The sequence below is a fragment of the Erythrolamprus reginae genome, chromosome 3 (assembly GCF_031021105.1).
Source record: "Erythrolamprus reginae isolate rEryReg1 chromosome 3, rEryReg1.hap1, whole genome shotgun sequence".
NCBI lineage: Eukaryota > Metazoa > Chordata > Lepidosauria > Squamata > Dipsadidae > Erythrolamprus > Erythrolamprus reginae.
In genome coordinates this window covers 198,782,510-198,805,076 of record NC_091952.1, presented here as the reverse complement: position 1 = coordinate 198,805,076, position 22,567 = coordinate 198,782,510, and the positions used below count along the sequence as shown (strand labels likewise).

The 22,567-nt window shown below is 38.2% G+C and overlaps 1 protein-coding gene across 2 annotated transcripts in view; it reads left to right on the top strand.

Moving 5' to 3' along the window:
• The window catches only part of ARHGAP28 (Rho GTPase activating protein 28), an 89,529-nt gene that overhangs the window by 54,562 nt on the left and 12,400 nt on the right, over positions 1-22,567 (top strand). For both annotated transcript variants that reach the window (XM_070747568.1, XM_070747569.1), the window contains exons 5-10: positions 155-312; positions 1,856-2,021; positions 2,122-2,213; positions 3,310-3,387; positions 11,465-11,627; positions 21,451-21,533. In XM_070747568.1, coding sequence (XP_070603669.1) covers positions 155-312; positions 1,856-2,021; positions 2,122-2,213; positions 3,310-3,387; positions 11,465-11,627; positions 21,451-21,533 — 740 coding nt within the window. The remainder of the gene's footprint in view (positions 1-154; positions 313-1,855; positions 2,022-2,121; positions 2,214-3,309; positions 3,388-11,464; positions 11,628-21,450; positions 21,534-22,567) is intronic.

Here is a 22,567-nt window from a genome sequence, read left to right as displayed (position 1 = left end):
TCTTCATAATTATTTCATAAATTGTCATGTAGTTCTTACTATAAACCCAACAGAAATAACTGGTTAATGCTATAGAATTAGTTTCTCCAGCCTTTGAATGTGTTATTTTTCCATGGACAAAACAGCATTCATGAAAATTGTCCCTTGATTTCAGCTAGTGACTGTATGGAATATGAATTCAGTAAAGGCAGCCAGTTGGAGAAAGAGGAGCTTTCCCTTGAAATGTCCTTCTCAGAATCAATCACGGTACCTCCAAAACACAGAGAATGTCACAAAAGTCAAAGGTTAAAAAAAGACGATTCTGCATTACCTGTAAGTTCAAGCTCCTCAAGTTTATGTACTTTGCATTTCTTTTGAAATGAAATAATTTTTTTTCAAGCATAATCGCTATATGTTACATTAACTTTGGAGATTTGTCTTTAAAAAAGGAAAATTTGTTTGTTTTCTAAACATGTTATTCTGAAATGAATAGCTAAGAAATAATGTACCTTGCTGAATTTATTAATAGAACACTCCTGTTGGGAGAAAAAAAATCTTTGATAGGCTTTAATCGCAAATTATTTTATTTTTATTTATTTATTAGATTTGTATGCCACCCGTCTCCGAAGACTTATGAAAGTCAAGAGAAATTTCAATGGCCTATATCACTGGTTTATTAGAAATGCCTAATAAAACAGCCACATGCTATATTCAAATTAGTCAGTGCTACAAATTTGGTATACAAAGCCTTCTTCTATCCATCAAAAGTTTTAAAAGGAGCAGAGGACTCAATAAAATTACTTTATCTCTTCTCTGAACTCAAGCAAACTTTTCACAAGTTCCAGAATCTGTTGGACAAGCTCAGAAAAAATGCACAAGGCTTTAAGATCCCAAGGTTTAGTGGGGTTTCCTCCCTAGAAATTGAATAATGAGTGCTGCTTCAGAGGTTCCGTAACAGTATAATAATTAGCAAAAATATAAAAAGAGTAAAATCTCAGTGTTAAAAAAACTAATTACTGTATTGTAAAACAGCATTTTATATAAGTGGATAAATAAAATAATTATATCAGGCTTTTGCTATCTATAATTCCATAATTATAGTCTACGGAGAGGGGTGGCATACAAATATAATAAATAATAATAATAAATAATAATAATTTACTACATGAAGTACTGAGAACTATATATCAGTGTTTTGAATAAATTCATAAATATTAAAAAAAGCAAAAAAGTTGACTCTTAAATTCCATGTTGCATGCAAATATTACTTCAAAATTACCCGTACAATAGAAAAAATGAAACATTGGGCTGCTGTATAGGTCTAGTATCTATAAATACTTGAATTTGTACAGATTTTTCCATGTATCAGGCCAGAAACATGATTTTTGTGTGAAAACACTGTTTATAAATCATTTGCCCTTCTCTATTAGATTTATCCTTCATAGGAAGACTTGTTGATAGTTGCTGCAGGGATCATAATAATATATAATAATTTCCCAAAACATAAAATAAATTTAGTCTAATGTTATGCATACAGTAATTATTCAGAAATAAAAAAGATTTCTAAATGAATTTGGATGGGAAGTCAACTGATTCCATGCTACTTGTAAGTGTTCTGAATTTGCATTTAACAAAGCAAGAATTCAGATATAGTTGGTTTAATATAATTTTCCCCTAAATTCCTAGAACATAAAGGGAAACTAACTATGCCATCTATAGACTGAGAATTTTAATCAGCACGTTTCTTAAGATAATTATTTATAACTTGATTCACTTGCTTTTTGTAAAAAATATACTTAAGGATGAAATACTATATGCATGCATACATACTTAATAATGTTTTCAATGTTAAATAATTATTTAAAATCTATTACAGAAATATACAATTAGGAAAAGTCGATTTGGATTAACTGAAGTTGGAGATTTGTCTCCTGAGGACATGAAGAAAATTCGTTATCTTTCTCTGATTGAATTAACTGCTGTCTACGATGCTTTAGGAATAGAGTTGAAAAGGAACCGGACAGAAAGGATGAAAAGGCGAGGTAATAGCAATCAATCTTATGACATTAGATATTTTAAGTTTTAGTAACCACAAAAACATTACTTAGCTGAAGTCTCTTATTTAAATTATTTTTCTTAAAGAAAATGGTCTCTTTGGAGTTCCATTAGCAGTACTCTTGGAAAATGATCAAAAGAGGTTTCCTGGAATTAAAGTCCCCCTCATTTTTCAAAAAGTGAGTATTCATTTAAAGAGTTTAATCTTAATCACCACTGCATATACTGTATAAAGAATAATAGTCATTAATCTTATAGTTTCAGGGCATTTGACAAGCTTATTTCTGCTTATGTTTTGAATCAGAAAGATGTAACTTCAGATAAAATCATTCCTCTCATAGTTCACTGTATATATTGTGCTTCCTATGTCTAAAGCTTCCCAATGTATTTTGGATCATAACCCCAAGAATTCCAATAGTTTGGTCACTGAATAGCTAGGAATTCTGGGACCTACATTCTAGTCCTTCTAGAACAGGGATGACAAACTCATGGTCACAGCGGCGTCATATGACATATCAGAACTTTTTTCCCCTTCGCTAAACCAGGTGTGAACATGACCAGCATGTGATGCATTCACTCCATGGGCCAGGGGTTTGACAGGCCTGTTCTAGAAGATTCCAGTTGGAGGCACTGCTCTACAAAATATAACATAGTCACCACTAAGTACAAAAAGTTCCTCTTTCTGACTCTTCATTAAATGATAAAAATAGGAACAGTTGTTTTATCTCTTGTTTTTATTTTGCTTGTATTTTCTAACTAAGAATAACATTAGAATTATATGATGATGACGATGATGATGATGAACATCATCATCTAGAAGAATATAATACTAGTTTATTTCCTAAACAGCCCTAACAATTCCTTCAACAGAAAGTTTTAATTTCTTGTTAAATTTTTGTTTTTGGCAAAAGTTCAGGGTATCTGTTATCTTTAAGTTTCTTACTCAATAGACAGAATTCAAAAACTAACAAAAAAGCCACTTAGGGATTTGGACTAGTTCTGTTTATTTATTTATTTATTATTTATTTTATTTATTATTTAGATTTGTATGCCGCCGCTCTCCGCAGACTCGGGGCGGCTCACAACAAAGTGAAAACAATTTACAACAAGTCTAAATTACTATTTAAACATATTTAAAAGACCCCATCACACAGATTATTTTTGTTAGGAATAATGTTCACAGGAGCCAATTGTTGTAAAAATGCTCTTTCTGTATTTTTAAATATCTCTGCACTAAAAAATGGCATAAAAGTACTTTGTTGTATTACGATATAGCTATTGCTCAAACTTGAGGAAACTGGTCTGGAGACAGAAGGTATTCTTCGAGTGCCTGGATCTGCTTGCAGGGTGAAGGTAATCAGTTTTTGCTTTCAGAATTATAGACCTTTGATATAGATGTAGGGAGAAAATAATTTTTGGACAAGTTTTGCGTGACAATATATATACATATGCACACACACACACACACACAGACACACACAGACACACACAAACACATTCATAGTGTTCTTAAAATGTCACAGTTTGGTGGACAAAAACATTACTGGGACAAAAATAATGTTGAAAGTGAGATCTGTGCAAAGCTTTGGATTCAATTTCAAAGAGGTACATCAAACATGCAAGAGGAAATTTATTAGCAGCCTGCAATTTTATAAAGCAGTAGTAAACTGGTCCTGTGGTTGACTATTCAACTGATTTGTAAATCCCAAAGCAACTTTTCTGCATTGACTCCAAACAATCCCTTAGAGCCCTGCCCCCTTCTTTTTTTGTTTTTCTTTTCTTTTCTTTCTTTCTTTCTTTCTTGGAGACCTCACCTACAAAAAGATATTGACAAAATTGAACGGGTCCAAAAGACGGGCTACAAGAATGGTGGAAGGTCTTAAGCATAAAACGTATCAGGAAAGACTTAATGAACTCAATCTGTATAGTCTGGAGGACAGAAGGAAAAGGGGGGACATGATCGAAACATTTAAATATGTTAAAGGGTTAAATAAGGTTCAGGAGGAAAGTGTTTTTAATAGGAAAGTGAGCACAAGAACAAGGGGACACAATCTGAAGTTAGTTGGGGGAAAGATCAAAAGCAACGTGAGAAAATATTATTTCACTGAAAGAGTGGTAGATCCTTGGAACAAACTTCCAGCAGACGTGGTTGGTAAATCCACAGTAACTGAATTTAAACATGCCTGGGATAAACATAAATCCATTGTAAGATGAAATACAGGAAATAGTATAGGGGCAGACTAGATGGACCATGAGGTCTTTTTCTGCTGTCAGTCTTCTATGTTTCTATCTTTCTTTCTTTCTTTCTTTCTTTCTTTCTTTCTTTCTTTCATTCTTCAGTCATGTTCAATTCTCAGAGACTGTCTGGATAGTTTTCTTGACAAGGTTTTGCTCGAAGTGGTTTACAATTGCCTCCCTCCTATGGCTGAGAGAAAGTGATTGGGTCAAGTTCACATCACTATACCAAACTGGCTCTTATCCCATATCCATATTGAATGTAAAATATGCTGAGTAAAAACAATAGGGAAATTAATGAAGTGTGGCAAACAGGTATATTCTATCTGGCAGCCTATTTCTGCAAATCTGCAAATCAAGTAATTATTGACTCTTAGCAACCATGTAACTTTTCTCATGATGATATGTCCCTAACCTGGTTTTTCACCTATTGTCATTATAATTGAGTTCATTCACCTTGTTGTTAGTCATTGCCTTTTCTTTTTCCTTCTGCCTTTCTCAGAATTAGAATTTTTTCCAGAGATCTGTGTAATGCAATGGTTCTCAATCTTTCTAATGCTGCGACCCCTTAATACAGTTCCTCATATTGTGGTGATGCTCAACCATCAGTCTAGCGCCAATTCTCCCAACAGAACTTTAAGCTGATTGGAAGGAAGATCAGAGGGACTCCTCCCAATATAAATGCCTGATTGGTCGAATTATAAAAATATGTTCCAAGGTGCCAGAATAGAAGCTTTAGTTCCCAACACCATGGGAAATTTGTCTTTTCCCATGGTCTTAGGCAACCCTTGTGAAATGGTTGTTCGACACCCAAAGAGGTCCCGACCCCCAGGTTGAGAACCACTGGTGTAAGGTATCAAAAGGAGGACAACCTGAACTTATTTACTTGTATCTCTAGTGAGAATTCTGGGTCTACATTTTTCACGGGGGGGTTTTCTTGATTGTTCATGGTATTCTTAGGAATTTTTTTCAAATATCAAAGTTCCAATATCAATAATCTTCCTATCCCACTTCTTCAAATTCCAATTTTTACTCCCATAGATGGTCATAGAGAATACCATGCTTACTGATTATGATCTTTTTAGCAATAGACACATTGTAGCATTTCAATATCTTTTACAAAGTAAATTGGGTCTGATAAATCTGTTAAATCATTACAGTATTTGCTGCTAAAGTGAACGAGCATTCACCCCAGCAGATCATCTACTTCCTTTAGCTCACTGTTTAAAACTGAGAAAAATACTTAAGATTAAGTATACATCTTTGCATCTTTGACCTAAATCTGGTGTATTGCAGCATAATGCATTATCCCATCCATCACGCTTCCCTGAACATGGGTGATATCATCTCTTTTAAATATTAAATAAACATGCTAAAGTGAGGCAGCAAAAGAGTAGGCATGAAGGTGAATAAGAGGAGAGACAAAGGCAGAAAGAGACTAGACAGACCAATTCTTCCACCTAAATAAAAATTTCCCCAGAAGATATTTTACCAAGGCCTTCAAGGGGGAGTACCTCTGTCAACCTTGCCAATTATGTTCAATTTATGCAAGAGAACAAATGTGTAATTCAAAGATCACAAATTTCCATTATTATTGGAGAGATTATTCAAAATAAAAGTAATAGTAGGAAGGAAGGAAGGAAGGAAGGAAGGAAGGAAGGAAGGAAGGAAAACACCTTATCTATCTTTTTCTTTTAGAAGCATTCACAAAATCCAAGAGTGGATAGTCCTATTGTGTTAGATAGTCTTAGATAGTCTTAGTTCTATTTTACCAATTCTTTCTTTATTTTATTTTTATTTATTTATTTGTCCAATACATAATGAGAGTTTTAGTGGGTATATATATATATGTCATATGTTTTTTTGCTGAATTTGAAAATTAAGGGAGACTAGGATAGATCTATTTTGGCCTTATTTTGGCCTCATCAGCTAGCCATACCCACTGGGACTTGAACCTGCAACCTTTGCCTTGTAAGGCAGAGAATTATCCTCTAGGCTACAGTATCCAATCCCTTCAGCTCTGCACCAGGGAAGGGTTACATATTTTTGTGTCGAATCACCCTGATGTATTGAAGGAACATCACAAGCTCCTTATTTGCCTCTCGGCCCAACCCAGGGCCATTTCCAAGGCAGTTAATTTTATTGATAGCAGACAATTCTATCTGTATGTGTCATATGTTTTTTTTTGCTGAATTTGAAAATTAAGGGAGACTAGGATAGATCTATTTTGGCCTTATTTTGGCCTCATCAGCTAGCCATACCCACTGGGACTTGAACCTGCAACCTTTGCCTTGTAAGGCAGAGAATTATCCTCTAGGCCAGCGTTTCCCAACCGGTGTGCCGCGGCACACTGGTGTGCCGCGAGACATCGCCAGGTGTGCTGCCTGGGCGGGGCGCTGCGGTGCCTCTGAACTCTCCGCTCCTGCCCGATGCCGCGGTTTCTGGCCCTCTCCTGCTGGGCCCCAAAGAAGGAAGGCAGGAAGGAGAGCTCCGTTCTTCGCGCAGGCAGTCGCGGGGAGATGGCGGGGGGGCGGCTAAAGCGGCCCCGGGCACCGTTCCCTGTAGGCTTTTCCAGGGGCGCGCAGGAGAGCGCCAGAAACCGCGGCATTGGGCAGGAGCGGAGAGTTCAGAGGCACCGCAGCGCCCCGCCCAGGCGACAGGGAAGCTTCAGCTGGGCCGCGGCATCGAGCAGGAACCGGGAGGTCGGAGGCACCGGCACGGCAGCGCCCGCCCAGCTGAAGCTTCCCTGTCGTCATCGGCAAGTGTCCTTTGGGGCCCGGCGGGAGGGCACTGGCGGTGCGAGCGGGGGGGGCGCGGCTGCAGCGGCGCAGGCAGTCGCGGGGAGATGGCGGGGGGGCTAAAGCGGCCCCGGGCACCGTTCCCTGTAGGTGGCCCTGTAGGCTTTTCCAGGGGCGCGCAGGGAGCCGCGGCCACCCGCCCGCCTACCGGATTTCCCTCCGCGCGGTTGGGGAGGTGGATTCGCCGCCCCTGCCAGCCCGATCTCCCTCCGTGGGGGGGTAGGGGGCGACAAACCGACGACCGGGGGCTGTCCATCCGTGTTGGGTGGTGCAGGGCAGGCACAGGCAGCCCCAGGGGAGAACAAGGGAGGGAGAGAAAGGAAAGAGAGAGTAAGGGAGGGAGAGAAAATTGAATGAAGGAGGGAGAGAAAGAAAGAGTAAGAAGTAGAAAGGATAGAGATAAAGGAAGAGAAAGAGGGGGAGAAAGGAAAGAGGGAGGAAGGTGGGAGAGAAAATTGAATGAAGGAGGGAGAGAAAGAAAGAGTAAGAAGTAGAAAGGATAGAGAAAAAGGAAGAGAAAGGGAGGGAGAGAAAGGAAAGAGGGAGGAAGGGGGGGAGAAAATTGAATGAAGGAGGGAGAGAAAGAAAGAGTAAGAAGCAGAAAGGATAGAGAAAAAGGAAGAGAAAGGGAGGGGGAGAAAGGAAAGAGGGAGGAAGGGGGGGAGAGAAAATTGAATGAAGGAGGGAGAGAAAGAAAGAGTAAGAAGTAGAAAGGATAGAGAAAAAGGAAGAGAGGGAGGGAGAGAAAGGAAAGAGAGAGAAAGGGAGGGAGAGAAAATTGAATGAAGGAGGGAGAGAAAGAAAGAGTAAGAAGTAGAAAGGATAGAGAAAAAGGAAGAGAAAGGGAGGGAGAGAAAGGAAAGAGAGCGAAAGGGAGAGAAAGGGAGGGAGAGAAAATTGAATGAAGGAGGGAGAGAAAGAAAGAGTAAGAAGTAGAAAGGATAGAGAAAAAGGAATAGAAAGGGAGGGGGAGAAAGGGGGGAGAGAAAGAAGATATGAAGGAGGGAGAAAAAGAAAGAGATAGAAAGGAAAGAGGGAGAGAAAGGAATGAGAGAGAAAGGGAATGAAAGAGGGAGAAGGGGTGAGAGATAGAAAGGATAGAAAGGGAGAGAAAGGAAAGAGAGAAAGGGAGGGAGAGGAAGGAAAGAGAGATGAGAGAGGAAGGAGGAGACAGAAAGATAGGAAGGAAGGAAGAGAGAAAGAAAGAGGGATGGAGAGAGAAAGGAAGGAAGAGAGAGAAAGAGGGAGGGAGAGAGAAATAGAGCGAAAGGGAGGAAGAGATTTTTTTTTGTCCAAACTTTTTTTAGCGGGCCCCCCCCCCCATGTTCCCCAGGATTTTGAAAATATGAAAAATGTGCCGCGGCTCCAAAAAGGTTGGGAAACACTGCTCTAGGCTACAGTATCCAGTCCCTTCAGCTCTGCACCAGGGAAGGGTTACATATTTTTGTGTTGAATACACATAGTAAAATACATTATGAAGGTTATAGAGGAGATAATCATAGTAAAATATATCTATGAAAGAATAGAAAAGAAGATATAGTAATAGAACATATCAATGAAAGAATAGAAGAAGAGATACAGGAATAGAATAGAATTGCTGCATGTATCAGATTTCCTACTGATATATAGCTAATTTTGCTGAAATCACCAGTAAGAAACAATGTGGGGTTAAGCAGTAGTGGGTTCTAAATCCTGTTGCTACTGGGTCGCGCATGTGCTCACCGCTTCAGTACATGCACAGAAGCATCCTGGGTGGATGGGCAGAGCCTCCCGCTGCTACTCGTTCATTAAACCGGGCCAAACTGGGAGCAACCCACCACTGGTGTTAAGCTAGGAGAAGGAAGACTGCTCAAATTCGCCTCTAGCCATAGAAACTTAATGGGTGACTTTGGATTGGTCATTTTTGCCTCTCTTGCAGGGCTGTTGTAAGGAGAAACAGGGGAGGTGAATCAGAGGCGGGTTCCTATCAGTGCGTTGCATGCGCATTGTGATGTTTTGTGCACGAGTGCGCTCGCTTCACTCACATGCTTGCACACGTTCCCTTGCACAATTTTGCTTCTGCACATGCGCAGAGGGATGATTTTCTTTCTGCGCATGCGCAGAGAGCAAAAAAAAATCTCATAAAATTAAGAAAAAAAGATTGCACCATGCACAGACTGGCAAAAGCAGCACCGGAGCCATTGTACACAAATTGCACAATTGGCAGGCCATTACCGGAGCGGTGCATTGGACTGCTCCGGTAGGAATCCACCTCCGAGGTGAATGCTATGCATTCTGCATGGAAGAGAGGCTGGATACAGATCTAAGAAATCTAACTACCACTGAAAAATGAATGCAATAGAAGCTCCTCTTATATTATTAATCTGAAATATCTTGTATCTTCAGCTTGGATTTTTTTTTCAGCCGGTCATTTCATAAACATTCAACATTTTATTTGTTCCAATATATTGCAGCAGGAACAATACTATCAGCATTAGATTTCATACAGTTCATAAGCTGCCTTTTTGTTTTCTTTATTTGTGTTCTGAGCGACCTTGATATGTTTTTACTAGGTCAGACTTCCCTGTATTAGAAGAAAAGCCAAAAATCCCTAGGAAAAATGAAAATGTTTAATTTCGGTTATTGAATCATTTAATGTTAGCCAAAAAGTGGAAACAGAAGAGAACATTTTTAAAGCTGATCCAGATTTAACCATTCAAAGCAATTGTTTATTATGTTGACATTCCCATTTGAAAGCATTCCCATTTCTTAAAGAAAATACATGTGGTTCTGATTTAAAATTATTCTTTGAATGTAGCAGCTGAATAAAGACTCAAAGAGTCTTCTGTGTTCTTTAATTTCTACTTGTATCTATAAAAGGTTGGTGCCAGCTGGGCCTTGTTTCACTGCAGGCAAGAGCTTTGCAAAGCTATCTAGATAGTATATGTGAGGCCACAAACAGAAGAAGATAAATAATATATTTTAGAGTGATATGTATACCATTAGTTCAAATGTGTTTATTATCTTTTATATTACTTGCTTCATGATCATTACCAGAACCACAAGGATTTGTCATGAGAGGTATTCACCAAAATGCAGACGTAGAGCAGTTTCTGGTTTTATTTTTGCCTGTGCTATATATCATCTCCTTTGTCAGTGGGATTGCTCTGCTTAACTTGAAATTCCCTGTGATAGCTACTTCAGCATTAGAAAATACGGTGAGAAAAGAGGCTATTTCATTATTCTGTTGCACTGCTCAATACTAAATTGCAAAGATTTGAATCTGCATATAATTAAAGTACAGCTTAGTCTAATTGAATTGAGTATTATTTGTAAAAACTTAAATATGTTTGATATTGATATTCAAACTATATAAGATGGTTTTCAAAATATTATACTTAATATAAGAGCAAACTATATACACTTTGTAAATTAAATGATTTATAATAAATTAATAAAGTGTATTTTATATTAAGTAATTAATATAAATATAAATTAATAATAACTTCATTGATAAATACGGTATTCTGTCTCATAAAGTTATTTTAAAACAATAATATATAATACAATTTATTTTATCAGTGGTCATGTTTAACATTAGTCACATTTGATTATCCTGTAGAGTCTTCGCCAAGAAATTGAAGCAAAATTTGATGAAGACACTTTTTAAAATATATATATATTTATTAAGTTTTTCCATTTTTTTAAAAAAAGTACATGATCATATTTACAGATGAATCTACATCATATATACATTCCTATCAATATTGTCTTTTAATTGCTTTTAAATTTCTTAATATTTCATTTCAATGCTTCTTTTAAGTTTCTTTTTTTGTCCATTGGTACCATTTTGTCCAGGTTTCATAATAATCCGATTCTTTTCGATTATTAAGCTCCATTGTCAATCTGTCCATCTCTGCACAGTCGTATATTTTCTTGATGATTTCATTGTCTTCAACTATTTGCGGATTTTTCCAGTTCTGTGCAAATACAATCCTTGCAGCTGTTGTAATACGCAAGCTTAAATATTTTACATTTTTAGAATAGGTACCTCTCATAATACCCAATAGACAAAACTCTGGCGTATATTCTATTTTTCTATTTGTTATTTGACACAACCAATTATTTATTTTTTCCAATATTTTCTTGTCTCTGGACATAACCACCATAGATGAAAGAAGGTGCCTTGAGTGTTTTTACATTTCCAACACATTGGACTGTAATTTTTGTGCATTTTAGCTAGTCTTTTGGGTGGAAGATGCCAACGGTATAGCATTTTATATTGGTTTTCTTTGTATATTGTGGATTTTGTTAATTTGATATTTCTCTTCCAAATCTGTTCCCATTCCTCTATATATAATACAATTTCTTTTATCAGTGGTCATGTTTAATATTACTCACATTTGATTATCCTGTAGAGTCTTCGCCAAGAAATTGAAGCAAAATTTGATGAAGACACTTTTGACTGGGATCAAGTACGCAATAATGATGCTGCAGGACTGCTGAAGATGTTTGTACGAGAACTACCAAGTCCTCTTTTCCCTGTGGAATATTTGCCTGCTTTTATCACATTAGTAGAAAGTAAGTAGGGGAGACTCATGTTTCACAAACCAATTGTTTTTATTTTAAAAATGTAAGCACTGCAGTATTTTTTTAATTTTAGCAACCTTATCTACCTCATTCTATGTCACCTGGAACTCTATGTCAACACATGTAACTCCCGTTACTTTGCCTAGAGGACATCTGAATTTCTGATTTACTTCTTAAATCTGTGGGATTTCCCCCTCCAGCTCAGGTACCAAGTCTGGAAAGAATATGCCATGCATATCAAATAGCAGAGGGAAAAATGTTGTGAGCTGCCCCGAGTCTACGGAAAGGGGCGGCATACAAATCTAATAAATAAATAAAAAAATAATAATAAAAATGAAGAGAGGGAAAAGTGAAAAATGGAATTTTTTGCTGTATCAATTGGTACATCTCTCAGGTCTAGGTGTTACTCTTTCAAAATACAGACCATGCTTATAGTATTTAGAAATTGAAAAACATGTAAGCAGTTTATTAATACACTGGTACATCCACTTACGAACTTAATTTGTTCCATGACCAGGTTCTTAAGTAGAAAAGTTTATAAGAAGCAATTTCCCCATAGAATCAATGTAAAAGCAAATAATGTATGCGACTGGGGAAACCACAGGGAGGGTGGAGGCCCTGTTTCCTTCCACGGAGGCCCCACGGAGCCTTCTCTCCCCCTTTTCCAGACCTCTTTCCTCCTAGGAGATTCCCAGAGAGGCCCTACGGAGGCTTCTCCCTTCTCCTTTTCTGGTTACAGTTTCAGAGGCTCGGGTTTGTAAGTGGAAAATGGTTCTTGAGAAAAGGCAACAAAATCTTGAACACCTGGTTCTTATCTAGAAAAGTTTGTAAGTAGAGGTGTTTGTAGGTAGAGGTACCACTGTATAAAGAACTTAGTCTCAGTGACAAATCTACAGTATTGTAAAATAATCTATCTAATTTAAATTGTGTACATGTCATTATTATTCCACAGCCACGTGCAAAGGACTGCAGTTTTACATCATGATAAGTGAAAAGTAAACAAACCACAAAATGACTTGCCTCCTTGTATAACCAAGGCATAATTTGAGTCAGACTTGCAGTTTAGTGGCCCAGTGTTCTTAGTTCTAGGCAACATGACAATAATGATACAATGATGTGAAGCAATGTTTTTCACTTGTCAAAATACAAAAGTGAAAGATTCACCTCACTGGGGGGTTTTATGTCATTCCAACACACCCTCCAATTTCTATACCTGCAGCACACATGAGTAGAAGTCTCTGATAGCATTTTTAATTACCATTACCATTATTATTATTATTATTACTATTATTATTATTATTAATTGGATTTGTATGCCGCCCCTCTCCGTAGACCCGGGGCAGCTAACAACAATGATAAAAACAACATGTAACAATCCAATACTAAAACAACTAAAAAACCCTTATTTTAAAACCAAACATACATGCAAACATACCATGCATAAATTGTAAGGCCTAGGAGGAAAGAATATCTCAGTTCCCCCATGCCTGATGGTAGAGGTGGGTTTTAAGGAGCTTACGAAAGGTGAGGAGGGTGGGGGCAATTCTAATCTCTGGGGGGAGCTGGTTCCAGAGGGCCGGAGCTTCCACAGAGAAGGCTCTTCCCCTGGGTCCCGCCAAACGACATTGTTTAGTTGACGGGACTCGGAGAAGGCCAACTCTGTGGGACCTAACTGGTCGCTGGGATTCTTGCGGCAGAAAACTGTGTCCTGAAAACTGTGAAGGACCGTTGTGCAGTGCCTCTGCCAGTGAAAATTGAGCTTGGGGAGGTCACATGTGGCACCCCCGAGTTCCGTTTTCGGCTGTGACAGCCTCCTGCAATGCAGCAAAAATGAACCCATGACTCCCTCAAGCTCTGTTTTTGCTGGCAGAGTGCTCAGTCCACCACAGACACTCCTGACATGGGTGACGTTTAGATGGCCACTTCGAACCTGGCCACACCCAATCTGCCCCCCAAATCAAACACCACCCTGATGCCGCTTTCAATGAAATCAAATTTGACACTTCCGCATTGGAAGAGCATGAAGAGAAATAATGTGCTCATTCCTTTTTTAGAAGCAAGGGAGCATGGTACTTCACAAAGAATACCTTTCAAATTTAAAATATCTCAACTTCATGTTTTTCTGTGCTCTTAGCATACCATATTACTTGAAGAGACCGCCTTTAGGACCATTGTCCTAATCTAGATAGATAGATGATGGATGGATAGATAGATGGTATCAAGAAGATAGATGATAAGTAGATAGACGAACATCCTTATCTCAACTTCAATATGCTAATATCCACACACAAGAACGCACCCTGTTATCAATATTTTGCTTTCTATCCTGCTCATTAATAAGAGATCATTTTATTTCCAGCTGTCATTATATAATTTCAGTGTTTTCAGTGCTATTGTAAGTTATATGACATTCCAAAGGCTAATGATGAGCAGAGCTGAAATGATACATTTCACCTTGATAATAACATAGCTAAGCAAATAGGAGAAGCCATATGGAACTGCTATATTTCAATTAGTGTGAATGATTTTTTAATAAAAAACTAATTATTTTCATTTATATGTTTAGGTAATTGTGATATAAAATTCTGTGGAATTATATGTGGTTTCCCCCACTCTATTTTGTTTTAATGAAATATAATTTTATTTTAATTATAATTACAATTTAATTTGTATGATAGGGAAGAAAGACAATTGTGTAATGCTAACTGAAGTCAATGCATTTGGCCCAAACAAAAATATTTTTTAAAAAAACAAAAAGCCTACATTCTGCTTGAAATCTACTGCATTTATATCAGGCTCTACCACACTGAGAACATTTCAAGCTTGAAATAGCCACATTTTCTGTTTAAAATCCCTGTTTCATAATAAAAGCAGAGCTGCTTCAGCCTTAAAACACTTCTGGTATAAGGGCAACAACTCATTTTAACTCAGAAGAATGTTTTAAGCTCAAATTATTTTTAATTAAAATAATGAAAAGTCTTAGTCTATAATTTGTAGTATGGTACAAATAGGTTCCTTTTAGGGAAGATTACAGATCTGATTATAAAGTCCAGCTTCATTGAAAGTCCAGCTTCATTTGGATTTTTAAAGGATTTCTACTGATCATCTAAAAGCAGTTAGTTTTTCATGACTCCATTCTGGCAGTGGGAATCTTTTACAGACAGACTATTTCATATAATCTCTGTGGCATTACCCCCTTTAATAAAAAACACACTTTTTGGATTTTTGAAAGAGGAGCTTCTGGGAGACAGTTCCATGTTTGTTTATTATTGTAATGTCTTGTCCCTTAGCTACTTTTTATACTTTCATCCATGCAGGATATAGATTCCCTGCCAAAGGCAAAACTGCCAGTGATTTCAGTGAGATAATTGGTTGAGTCAGCATAGTCTGTATCATAGGATTAAAATGAACTGCCAGAAATTGATGCCAACCAATCCCCTTATACTTTGGGTTAGAGAGACAATGTTGTTTCTATGCCGTTTACAAATCCTCTGCTAATATGGTTCAGTGCTTTCATATAAACTGATGGTGAATGAAAAATTATCCCCAGGACTGTGTAAAATATTTGAAGGAATTTTTCAAACCGATGACGTTTTGATTAAATCAGCCCATTGAGACAGATCCAATGAAGGGACATGGATCCTGCTTCCAACTAGCCTATTGAATTAGGAAAAGTTCAAAGTCCTTCATAGGCTTTGAAGTACTTGAGGACTAGAAGGCTTTGCAATCACTGTTATCTCTGCCTCTTAAGGCAGGCACTGCAAGTACCTCAAAGTGATTTATTGTAAACCATATGATGAAGTAACTTATGAAACATAGTCTAGTTATACCATGGGTTAACAGCAATTAAGTGGACTCAAAAATACTTCTTAAACAGTATTTTAACAATGGTTCCTCAAGGATTTATCATTAAGTAGAATTCAAATTGAATTTGACAGGTTAAATAAATAGGCTGTAAATAACACAATGAATTTTAATAGAGACAGATGCAAAGGTATTCTCTTAGAACATAGAAATTAAATGTATTGACACTTCATGAAAGATGACTTGCTTTAGATTTATTCAATGGGCAAGGAGGTAGATTTAACAGAAACCACTTTTTTTTTGGTTTTGTCTGGATTTTAGCAAAGATAATTTTACTGCAATTAAGATTTTTCAACCAGCTGCAAAACTGTGTTCAGGTTGGATTGTCATTTCCCTATAGGAAATATGGTCTTCCCATCAATGAAAAGTAAATTGGGGGTTTTACTCTATTCTCCAGAACAATTTCCAGATTGTAGTGGTGTTTTACATGAGCACTCTGTGTCTAATCTAATTTTGGGATCTTGGGAAATAGCTCTGCAAGCATTAGTCATGGTCTTTTTTCTTAGGAGACTATAAGGAAAGCATACATCTACCACTCTTCAGTGTAAAGCGCCTCAGGATTCATTAAAAAGCTTATTGTTGTTATTGCTTTTAACAGGGTTACTGTTATTTAGAATAGATAGACTCTTTCTTTTCTTTTTTTTAATTTTTTAAAATTATTTTATATCGACAAACATACAAACAACATTAAACATTTATACTTATCTATTATACATAATAATTAATATTTTACAATTCTGTTTTTTTACAATATATTTCCTTAATACTAATTCCTTTTCTTGTTTTTTTTTCCTTTACCCAGTTATACAGTTTCTCCCACACTCTATAGTAGTTCTTATTTTGTTTATCCTGTAATTCATACATTAATTTACTTAGTTTAGCGCAGTCTAACATTTTATTGATCACCATCTCTTCATTTGGTATCTTTTCTTGTTTCCAATTTTGTGCGAATGCCAGTCTTGCTGATGTTAGCATATGTGTTATTTATTTGCACTTTTATAATCTTTAGTAGCATCAGTTATAACATTAAAATCCCCAATCGCACAAATATCTTCAACTTCCAATTCTACTAATTTCTGATGTAAATTATAAAAATATTTTCCTTTTTTTAGATAGACTCTTTCATTTCACTTAAATTGGCTAAGGTCCAAAATTTAGAGAATAATGAAAAAAAAATTAAAAATCTGAATGACACCTATAATAATAGGTGGAACTGGTATTTATAATAGAATTATTAGAAAATTGCTATACGTTTGCTATACATTAGAAAATTGCTATATATTTAATTGATCCAATCACTAATTAAATTAAAATAATTAAGAAAGTGCAATCCTACTGCATATTCCAAATCCTGCAGTAATAATTGCAATAGTTTAGTGTCAGGGCATTATTTTCCATGGTCAGTAACAGAATTAGGTAACCATTTTTGTTTTACATCTTGTTCAAGAATAACTTCTAGGAAGCATAGCTAATTAATAGAACTGCTTGAAGCTATTCAGTAATATCTGGGGTAATACAGGTTGCTGACTCTGTAATTTCAGGTTGTTGATTTTTAAAATAGAAACCGGAAAAGTGTCACTTTATTATGGGATTAATTTATAGACTCTTTCCTTATCCTTGCACCTTCTGCGTGTGCAGACAAGATTTAAATCTGCTATAAGACATGGCAGAGCCACTCTGCTAAAGCATTGAAAAGAACTATTTTCAGATATCAAGACAGAGATGTATTATGTTATAGGGAGGACTTGTCCTTTGAACTAAAAATTATGGGGGTTTTTCAGACATCAAAGAACTGATTGGCAAGCGATAATGAAAAATGGCCTGTTTGTGACCCAGATAATATCAGCTATGCAGAGAATGAATCCCAAAAGACAAGGCTCCCTTGTGAAGGATATAGTATTTTAATAGCCCAAGCAGACATTTTCCACCGTCTATAATGCTGCACACTTGAGACTGACTAAATAAATAAATGGGGGGAAATTACCAATACTCATAGAAATTAAGAAATAAATCCATATTCAGTCTCAGATGTGGGAAGTCTTCAATATGAAACAATAGTATGTGAAGAACTACAAAATAATGTTTTCTTAATTATTGCCTAATCAAATGCTTTTGTTGTGAGCTGTCACTTTTTAAAATGATCATGGCAATAATTCAGAGGTTAGTAAACACATCAAGAAAATGAAATATAAATTAGGCCATTCTGGCAGAGGGATTAACAATATCAAAATAAATATACAAATGCAATCACGTTGATTTTTGGGGGGTGGGGTGGGGGGGCTCCAGAAGACTGTCCCAATCTGAATAGACTATTCATCTGATGCCATCAAAACAATCTTATCTGTTTTTATTTATTTATTCTCCTTCCAGGCAAGAGCGGCAAAATAATTAACACTTGTGCCAGCGTGTGGCTAGAGCTATTAACAGATTCAAGCCTAACATTGTTATTAATAATAAAACAGAGTTTAGCTAAGTACTGTTAGTGGGGCATTAAAAAGCATGCAGGATATTGCCAAATTTTAAAGGGAGATTGATCAGTAGATGCAACAAATTATAAGAGCTGTAGGTTTCCTGCAGGAAGCCAGCCGGCAAACTAGGAATATAGAATGCATCTAACTGGATGCCCATAGAAAATAATCATTCTACATACACAGTATTTTTCAATGGACAAAATGTCTGAAAACGTAAACTAATGAAAATATTCCACAATAGTATTTATTTATTTATTTATTCATTCATTCATTCATTCATTCATTCATTCATTTATTTGATTTGATTTGATTTTATTTGATTTGTATGCCGCCCCTCTCCGCAGACTCGGGACGGCTAACAACAGTAAAAAAAATAATATAAACAAATCTAATATTAAAAGTAATTTTAAAAACCCCAATTTAAGAAACCAATCATACATACAGACATACCATGCATAAATTTTATAAGCCTAGGGGGAAGGGAAATTTCAATTCCCCCATGCCTGATGACAGAGGTGGGTTTTAAGAAGCTTACGAAAGGCAAGGAGGGTGGGGGCAACTCTGATATCTGGGGGGAGTTGGTTCCAGAGGGTCGGGGCCGCCACAGAGAAGGCTCTTCCCCTGGGTCCCGCCAAACGACATTGTTTAGTCGACGGGACCCGGAGAAAGCCCACTCTGTGGGACCTAACTGGTTGCTGGGATTCGTGCGGCAGAAGACTTTTTGTAATCACCTGGGTTATTCTTTTCCACCTCCATGTTACTGAAGCTTTTTTCCCCAATTATCTTCACCGTTTTATTTTCTAAGAAAATTTTACACATGCCCTTAGGGCAGTGATGCTAACCTTTTGGGGCCAAGTGCCCAAAGTGTGCGCATGCATGCAACCTGAAAAGGTGGTGTGAGCACCTCTGCACATGCATCCCTCCATACATACACCTCACCCCCTTGCAAATTTTGGCTTCCAGGTTGGTGCAGGTGGCCTTCCAGGCCCAAAATGGAGTGCGGAGGCTCCGTACACAAGCACAGAAACCCCAAAATGCAATGCAACTTCTTCTGCACATGTGCCTCCCGTGCACTTGTACCCCCTGTTCATGCAACCCTCCTGCCCATTTTAGGCTTGCAGGTTGGTGCAGGAGGCTTTCCAGGGCCCAAATGGGGTACTGGGGGAAGCAGACGCACTCATCTCATTTGGGCTTCCAGGTTAGTGCAGGACGCCTTCCAAGCCCAAAATAGGGTTTGGGGGAGCCACCTGCAAGCACACAAGCCCTCAAACTGCAATGCAAGCTCCCCCACACATGCGCTCTGACTCACTGTGCATGCCTGGCACAAACCCAAAGAACAGCTGACCATCGGGAGGCACGTGTGCATGCATGGTGGAGCTGGGCTGGGGCAACAGCTGGCTTGCCCAGGGAGAAACATAAAAACATAGAAGTCTGATGGCAGAAAAAGACCTCATGGTCCATCTAGTCTGCCCTTATACTATTTTCTGTATTTTATTTTAGGATAGATATATGTTCATCCCAGGCATGTTTAAATTCAGTTACTATGGATTTATCTACCACGTCTGCTGGAAGTTTGTTCCAAGGATCTACTACTCTTTCAGTAAAATAAGGGCTTTGCATGCCACGTGTGCCATACATTAGCCATCAGGTCCTTAGGGCAGGGGTAGGCAAAATTGGCTCTTCTATGACACATGGACTTCAACTTCCAGAATTCCACAGCTAGCATGATTGGCTCAGGAATTCTGGGAGTTGAAGTCAACAAGTCATAAAAGAGCCAATTTTGCCTACCCCTGCCTTAGGGCATTCCTGGTATTGATTTGATAAGTTACTGATATCCAATACTTCACTTTTCACTGTGATTATTCTTACTTAACTGATTACAAAATATATTTAACATAATCTGAACTTAATTTTTTTAAAGTTAAATGGATTAAGGAATCAAACATCAAAGAAGAGGCACAAGAAAGATCAGATGTCACTTCAAATGTCAGGTCTATTGACTTTAAAAAATTCAGGAATAACACAAATCTGACATAGATTTCTTTTTAGACTCTTTTTCTCCCAAATGTAAGCTAATCTTGTCCCGTTCTCTATTTTGTTTTTCTACCAATGATAAATTTATTTATTACTTATTATTTCCTTTAAAAAATGGTTTTTCCAAACAATGGCTTTCTATGTGCTCTTTTTTTCGGTGGAGTTATGCTTGATATAAGCATTATAGTACGGATTTGGTTTTACATGTAAATTATGAACAGTGAGGATTTTGATATACAGAATATAGAATGCCAGATTTGGAAGGGATCTTGGAGGTCTTTTAATCCAAACAGTTGCTCAAGCAGGTGACCCTAAACTATTTCAGATTTTTGGGAATTTATCAGTAAATTATGAATCGATAGAACCTCTACATTGTTAAATGCAATATCCCTAAAAAGAATTAAACCCATTCACTGAGGATAATTTTAATAACAGCTTGTCAGGTAAGATTTTAACAAAATGAAAAGCCACACCATATTTTTCAGAATATAAGACGCACCAGAGTATAAGACACACCTTAGTTTTGGAGGAGGAAAATAGGGGGGGAAATTACCTACCAGGTATTCATCTGGGTAGCATCCTTAGTCTTTTCAGCTTCAGCACATTATTTTATCCCCTGGTTAGGGCTGAAAGAACCTTTTTCAGAGAGAGTAGGAATAAAAACAAGCCTGCAAAGACCTAGGAAAGGAAAAACTGCTTTGGAGAGAGTAGGAATATTTAAAAAATGCTTCAAGCCAGGAAGATCATTAGCACCGCATTAGGGCTGAAAGAACCTTTTTGCAGAGAAAGTAGGAATGAAAATAAGCCTGCAAAGACTTACCGCAGGAACAGATCTTCGGAGCGAGTAGGAAGCCAGGAAGATCATTAGCACCTAGTTAGAGTTGGGAAAAAAACTTTGAAAGAGCTACCTGTGGAATATAAGACCCATCCAAATTTTCAACCTCTTTTAGGGAGGAAAAAGGGTGCATCTTACACTCTGAAAAATACAATATATCATTGCCATTGTCCATCTCTGCCACGGCTTAAAACCTATTTCCTAAAGCTTCCGAGGAAGGAATATAGAATGAAGTTTACTTCTTGCTTGATTTATTTTTCTAATTGACAATTACCTTTATTTATTGATTTGATTTGATTTGATTTGATTTGAATGCTGCCCCTCTCCGTAGACTCGGGGCAGCTAACAACAGTAATAAAAACAGCATATAAACAATCCAATACTAAAACAGTTAAAAACCCTTATTATAAAACCAAACATACCATGCATAAAATTGTAAAGGCCTAGGGGGAAAGAGTATCTCAGTTCCCCCATGACTGGCGGCAGAGGTGGGTTTTAATCCTTACCTATGACATTCATTGAAAACCATAGCTTCATTAGTCATGCTAGATTATTACCAGGCATCCCTCCACAGTTGTTTGACAGACTTTTTCTGATCTTTCATTCATAGAAATCTCCAAAGTCAAACTGCAACTTCAGGCTTTGCATTTGCTGATCATGCTTCTTCCCGATGCTAGTCGCGATGCAGCCAAGGTAGGCCTATTGTTCAGTAGGGTTTGACATTACAGTGATCTCTCGGTTAGCGCGGGGGTTACGTTCCAAGACCTCCCGCGCTAACCGATTTCCGCGTTATACTGGATGCGGAAGTAAAAACCACCATCTGCGCATGTGCGCCATTTTTTTCATGGCCGCACATGCGCAGATGGTGGAGTTTGCGTGTGGGCGGCGGGGAAGACCAAGGGAAAGTTCCTTCAGCCGCCCAACAGCTGATCTGCTCCGCAGCGCGGAAGCAGCGAGGAGCCGAAGATGGGGTAAAGGCAAAGGGGAAACCCCATCTTCGGCTCCTCGCTGCTGCCGCGCTGCGGAGCGGATCAGGTGTTGGGCGGCTGAAGGAACCTTCCCTTGGTCTTCCCGCCGCCCAGGCAAAGGGGAATCCCCAAGATCGCTTGCTGCTTGCCGCTTTGCAGCTTGGAGCCTTGCTTCGCCTCCTTCGCTGCAATAGGCAAGCGGCAAGCGATCTTGAGAAAGAGAGAGAAAGGAGGGCGACTTGCCAGTCCACGCCCCCCTGGATGAACAGCCTCGCATGGCCCCAGCGCCGGGCTCCGCTGTTGCCTCCGCCCCCATTCGGCTCTGCAGCTAAGAGGCCTTCCCGGCAGAGCCCTCCCCAACAGCTCCCGCCGCCAGCGCAAAAAAGAAAAGAAAAAAAAATCCCCAAAAGAGGCAGGCACAAAGCGGGGGCACAAGGGGAGCTGCCCGGCAGAGGTTGCTTTTTTTCTTCTCGTGGGCAAGTGGAGGGGGGGAGAGAGAAGGGAGGAAGAGAGTGTGAGAGAGGAAGAAAGAGAGAGAGAAATGATAGAAAAAAGGGGAGAAAAAAGAGAAATGAGAAAATGATTGAAGCATAGTGACAGGAAAGAAAGAGAAAGAGACAGAGAAGTGACTCTTGGTGATGACGTAAGACGTCATCGGGTGGGAAAAACCGTGGTATAGCAAAAAAACCGTGGAGTATTTTTTAATTAATATTTTTTGAAAAACCGCGTTGCAGCGTTTCGCGCTAATCGAGACCGTGC